The 6,560-nt window shown below is 33.7% G+C and overlaps 1 protein-coding gene across 2 annotated transcripts; it reads right to left on the reverse strand.

Annotated features, from left to right (window-relative positions):
* Positions 1-305: 305 nt before the first annotated feature.
* On the reverse strand, positions 306-4,051 carry Olfr177 (olfactory receptor 177). 2 transcript variants are annotated; one of them, XM_030249118.1, is made up of 2 exons: positions 3,143-4,051; positions 306-350 (listed from the first exon to the last, which is right to left on the reverse strand). In XM_030249118.1, exons 1-2 carry the CDS (start codon positions 4,049-4,051, stop codon positions 306-308), a joined length of 954 nt encoding a protein of 317 aa, XP_030104978.1. The 2 variants fall into 2 exon arrangements, with proteins under 2 accessions (XP_030104978.1, NP_667207.2); NM_146996.2 differs by lacking the exon at positions 306-350 and having other exon boundaries at positions 3,122-4,051.
* Between the last annotated feature and the right edge of the window lie 2,509 nt (positions 4,052-6,560).

Genomic DNA, 6,560 nt, shown 5'->3' on the forward strand with positions numbered 1-6,560 from the left:
CTTCTTTTCACACTAGGGAAAAGGGTGGCCTTGACTCAGACAGGTACCTGTGTTTTTGTTGCTGTTTTGTTGCCAATGTCACTGTTTTGCTCTTTAAGTTATTGTTTAGTAAGCAATACAAATGTTATTTTCAGAAACAAAAGCAGGTTGGGGGGGAAGCAATGTCGATGCAAACTCTGTATGTGTTGGGTTCTCTGGGCTGAGCTTTGGCAAATTACTCAATATATTAGTATAGAGGTTTTTGTACTAGTAAATAGTAGACTATACCTAGGTAGTCGACATGTCATACACATGAAAAGCCCCTTTCACATAGATCCCTGAGTCTTAAGAGAAGCTATTTTTAATAGCTTCTAGGAGAAGGAAAATCAGTTTTTCTAAGCAGGATGATTTGGGGCATATTAATCATATTCTAGGGTAAGTCTCATGCTCACAGCCAAAACTAACTGGACTTCATATTTTATCTATTGATCTCTCTCTCTTTCTCACTCTCTCTCTCCTTCTTTATGTCTTCTAGAGAGAAAAAAAACATGAAATTGGATGGGTGGGTTAGGTAGAAGGGAGAGCAAAATGAATATGAATAAAAATATATGGTTTTCTTAAAGGATAAATAAAACATTATTAAAATAAATTTAAAACAAGTTTAAGCTTCCCTTAGTAAGCCTGGAAGATCATGTATTTTTAGGAATGTATTTTTATTTTATATTTGCAAATTTATTTTCTGAAAACATAGTTTAGATATTTAGGATTTTTACAAAATTTCTGCCTTATACTTGAATGAAATCTCCATTTTTATTAACTCTTTGGGCATATCAATAATTTCCAATGGAGTTAGTGCAGGTTTTAGTGTTCATAATGACCTTTAAACAGGAGAATTACTTCACAAAACAAACAGTCTTAATAAATACAATGTTATATGTGTTGGACAAATTAGCAAATGGAAATGTTAAATTCCCTTAGGATTTAATCTTCCACAATCATTTATCATTAAAAATTGACCACCAAAACACCGATTATTTAGTGAAGAGAAATTGATAATAAGATGACTAACACTATTAAAAATCCTTTATTAGAAAGTAGAATTTCTGTTTGAACAATATCCAAGAATAGTATCTTGAAAGAGCTAACTTCAAAATAAAATTATATACAAACATATACTGCCCATCAATTGTGCTACTGAATAAAAGATAGGCTAAATTTTTTCTATGGGAGTAAGAAATCTGATATTGTAATTGAAGGTTATCTTATATGAACTTTCACTCTTTGTGTTCATTGGATGTATCCAAAATTATGTCTAACTCTATTGTCACATTCATGAGTGTTCCTATAGATTATTTGAATTGATCTCAGTTGCTTAGCTGCTAGAAGTACATTTTAGCATATGTTCTTTATGAACTATTTTGATTTAGGAATTCACTACTTTCTTACTTTTAGACTACAAATGAATTAGCAATTGAAAAGATTAAAATTTGTTGGGATTTCATCATGAAAACATCATTTATAACCACAGATTCTCAAACCAAAATACTGGTTCTTTAGTGAAGAGAATTTGATTCTAAAACGACAAATGAAGTGATTAAATAAATTACAGAATTTAAGTCTAAGAAAATATTTTGTTTATAGATATTTAAGATTTTCAGCAACTTTGACCTTATTTATCATATCCATCCTTTATTAATACTATGAAGGTATTGATACTTCTAATCTCAAACAAAACAATAAATGATATTACAGAGTAAATATTAATCTGATAGGCATTTTAATAACTGTAAAATATAATGAAGAAAGCAAAAAGATCTAGGAAAAAGTTAAAACCCTTGAAAACTACTTAATGAAGTACTTCAAGTCAAGTTGCTGAGTAAATCATTTTATTATTTTTTATTTTAGTATTTTGCCTTATTTTATTAGATATTTTCTTTTTTTTACATTTCAAATTTTGTACCCTTTCCTAATTTCCCCTATATCTTCCACCCTCCCCCTGCTCACCAACCCACCCACTCCCTCTTCCTGGCCCTGGCAGTCCCTATACTGGGGCATATAACCTTCACAGGATTAAGGGCCTATCCTCCCATTGATGACTGATTAGGCCATCTTCTGCTACATATGCAGCTGAAGCCATGAGTCCCACCATGTGCTTTCTTTGGTTGGTGGTTTAGTCCCAGGGAGCTTGGGGAGGTACTGGATAGTTCATATTGTTTTTCCTCCTATGGGGCTGCAAACCCCTTCAGCTACTTGGGTATTTTCTCTAGCTCCTTCATTGGGGACCCTGTGCTTTGTCCAATGGATGGCTGTGAACATCCACTTCTGTATTTGTTAGTCACTGGTAGATCCTCTCAGGAGACAGCTATAGCAGGCTCCTGTCAGCAAGCACTTGTTGGCATCTACAATAGTGTCTGGTTTTAGTGGTTGTTTATGGGATGGATTTCCAGGTGGGGCAGGCTCTGGATGGTCATTCCTTCAGTCTCTGCTTCACACTTTGTCTCTGTAACTCCTTCCATGGGTATTAGTATCCACACTTTGGTCTTCCTTCTTCATGAGTTTCATGTGTTTTGAAAATTGTATGTTGGGTATTCCTAGAAATTCAAATTGCTGAATAAGTCATTTTAAAGGTACTTTCACTCAGATAGCTTATGACCAAATGACCAAAACGAAGTATTAAAATTTTGTTGTGTAAAAAGTAGTCTGTATGAGTACAGAGGCAAACACAATGTGAAGGTAAAACTGTAAACAAGCATACTGTTAGCTTCAAAGGACTGGAAATTTTAAGCAAAGACTTAACAGAAAAAAAGGTGCAATGCTTTTGAGATTTTATTTTATGGTATGGGATCAAAAGTTGCACTAATAATTAATAAAAAGATACCTTTATGCATGCTAATGTGTATTTCTAGGATTTGTAGGAATTATCAAGAACTAATTACTCATATGACTTCTAGTACATCTAACATCTAAAATTTTGAAGGAAAATTGAATAATCTCATTTCTTTTGATAAAATTTGAATAAAGTATATTGTATTTCTATTATTTAATGTTAAACATTACAAAGTTGTACTTTTCTGCTCCTTTATAAGTATCCAAAGATTTATTTGAAGTTTAAGTTTATTTTCAAAAAGCTGTTCACAAAATGTTATAATCTTTTCTTCATTGCTCTTTTCATCACATTAATTACTTCTTTATTTCTCAGACTATAAATAAACGGGTTTAATAAAGGAATTACTAGAGTATAAAATATAGCAACAGGTATGTCTTTATACCCTTCATTAAGTGAACTTGGTCGAATATACATGTAGAGGAGAGACCCATAGAATATTGACACAGACAGAAAGTGGGATGCACAAGTAGATAAGGCTTTGCTTCTTCCCTCTCTGGACTTCATTGTGAATATAGTAAAAAGGATGCAGATATAAGAAATGAGGACTATAGTAATGGTAAAAGTTTGAAGTGAACCAGAAAAAATGAGTATCATCAGTTCATTGATATAAGGGTCAACACATGAGAGTCTGTATAGGGGAAGGACATCACAAAAGAAGTGCTTGATTACGTGAGACCTGCAGAAAGTTAACCTGAACAAGAACCCTATGTGAATCATGGAATGTAGGTTTCCTGCTATGTAGGCTCCTGTGGTCATTTGAAGGCAGAGCTTCTTGGACATCATGCTGTGGTACTGCAGAGGGTTGCATATAGCCACATAGCGGTCATAGGCCATGGCTGCCAGAAGAAAGCAGTCTGTAGTTTCAGCAAGACAGAGAAAATAGAACTGTGCCATGCACTCATAGAGAGAAATCCTTCTGTCTACAGAAAAGAAGTTCTCTAGCATCTTGGGTGTGATGGCACAGGAGCAACAGGAGTCCATCAGAGCCAGGTTGCCCAGAAAGATGTACATGGGTGTGTGGAGACGAGGTTCTATGTAGATCAAGGTCACCAGCCCAAGATTTCCCACCATGGTGACCAGATAGATGGCAGAGAACACCAGGAACAGAAGTGTCTTTAAGTCTGGGTGGTCTGAGAATCCTATGAGGATGAACTCTGTTGCCAAGGAGTAGTTGTCCTCAGTCATCTTCAGCTCCTCTGTTGACAAGGGATCAGGATGTCAGATGGAAACTGTGATCTGACCATTTCCCACTTTGCTTTATATACCAGAGAATTCCTTTTTCAAACATCACCCACTGTCTTTGCAATGAATCTCTTTTATTTTGCAGAGTTATTTTTTTCCTTAAATCATTACCATCTTTGACTGTCAAAATCCTTTGGACTACTTGACACTTCCAGGGTATAGATAAGTAAAATGAAAAGAAGGCCAATTGTGCTAATTTGATGGTCTTAATGTTACTCAGATTTGGTTTGGTGCTTTATTTTTTTTCTCCGTTACTCTTACTTCCTCCCAATAATTTAAAATCAGTTGTCTTACAAATATGACAAAATTCCCAGATTAAAGACATTTAAAAACTATGAGATCATTTTATATGTGAATCTGTTTAACCAAATTTTAACTCAATTTCCTAGACCAAACCAGTGTTATAGTTTGAATAATGGGGCACATTATAATCAAGCAACAAGATACACAATTTCTTCTGCATAATTTCATAACTTGTCCTTTTTCATTGTTCTTCATATGTCTCAATAATTTTATCTATACTTAAAGCATTCTGAGGCATATTGCTACAGAATTCTGAAGGTGATGATGTAAGAGAAGAAATTATCCCAACCCCAGCTCCTGTCAGTGACCTTGACCAAGTGGTCATATTTTCTATATCCTAATAATGAATCCAAGTGACAGCTTTCCTTTGATCATAGCATTATTACCTTGAAGAAGAGTCTTGATGATACAGTTTTCTTTAAGTTGTCTATGACATTTGTCTCTTACAATCAAGGAACTGGGGAAGACCTGAGGGAGGGAAAAATATTGCCAAATATATTGTATGGGGAAAAAATTTTAAAGAAAGAAGTTAATTTAATAAAAAAAGAATCTAAAAGGAAGTTGTTTAAAATCTTCCCTTATGAAATAAGAATCTTTATTCTAATGCTTCTTTAGAATATTGTGATTATAATAGATAAAATCTAATAAATAATTTTTCTTCTTAAACTTGTTTCTCATGTTTAGTCAGAAAACCTTTTAACCTTTCAAAAAGTATTGAAATTCTTTTCTGTTTCCCCTTATCAGTAGCATATTAGGACAAACTACCAAAGTCACTCGTGCTAATTTGATGGTCTTAATGTGTGTACATTTCCATAATCATAACATCCAAAGAAGATGGTGGAAATTTCTTTATTCTAATAACTAAGTGCAATGTATAAAGTTAGGTACGATAGAAATAAAATTTAATGTAGTTTTTTGCTTTACTTGGCAGAGTACTTTGTGATCTTACATATATTCTAAAATCTCATCCTTTCAGAAACTCATATTAATTATTGTGTTACCCCTCTCTCTATTTTCATACACCTTTCCCTTATTCAGAAGAGCAAAAATGGGGTGAAATGTAGAAAGAATAAAAATGGTAAGTAATACATTTAGCAACAAAATTTAAAAGTAGAAATAAGATAGAATACCCCTTACACCTCTTACCGATTTTACTGAGAGTATTTTTCTCAGTATATTCTTTGCTTTATGGTACAAGTGTCAGAACTTATGAATATATGTGTATCATTCTCTAACATTTTTGCATCAGCATTAAAATCCCTGGGGTGACCTACAAGTCCATGTTAGTAATTATGCCCATTACACTACAAAGTTAAAAAGTCTTCCATCAAGTCCCAAAGGAATTTCCCTGCACTGACACTAGAGTGCTTGAGATATTAACCCCTAAGCTGTATAAACCACTTAAGTGTACCTGGCAATGTTCTGTGGAACCATGAGCTTTGAACAATCAGAATGTGTGCTCAGAGATCATTCTAATCATTTGTGCTTGTCAGACTTCTTACATGGCTCTTCATCACTGTTCATGTGTAAACGTGTGTATAATGTAAAAATCTATCCCTTGATCTGTTCATTTACATTTCTCCTCTCCTTGATCTTCTACTTAGAATATTTCCTCTGCTTCGCTTTTTCAAACAGTTTTACTTTCTCTTATATAGGCATTTCTAAAAGTCTCTGTGCCCATGATAACTAATTTCTTAGTCTATATGGGATTTTATTCAAGAAAGCATAAGAAAATATGCCAAATTATTTTCCCCCAGTTGCCTTTTAAACAAAATTTATTATTTTATGTGTATGGGTGCTTTGCCTGTGTGTATGAATATGAACCATGTGAATTCGAGTACGCACAGAGGCCAGGGCATCAGACCCCAAGTACTGGAATTACAGGCTGCTGTGAACCATCATGTATATGCTGGGTATCTCACCCAAGTCATCTGGAAGAACAGACCAATTACTCTTATTTATTAAACCATTTCTCTAGTCTCCATTGTAATTCTTATTTGGAGAGAAAAATAAAAGGTGTAGTAGGTTCACCTATTTTTATGAATTTTACTATGTGAGTTGATTGTAATTTTTTGTCCTATAACAGTGAGAATTTGATGTTATCATAAAACAATTTTTATATATTGCATAAAATAATTTATGCATATGT

Source organism: Mus musculus, chromosome 16 (assembly GCF_000001635.26).
Source record: "Mus musculus strain C57BL/6J chromosome 16, GRCm38.p6 C57BL/6J".
NCBI lineage: Eukaryota > Metazoa > Chordata > Mammalia > Rodentia > Muridae > Mus > Mus musculus.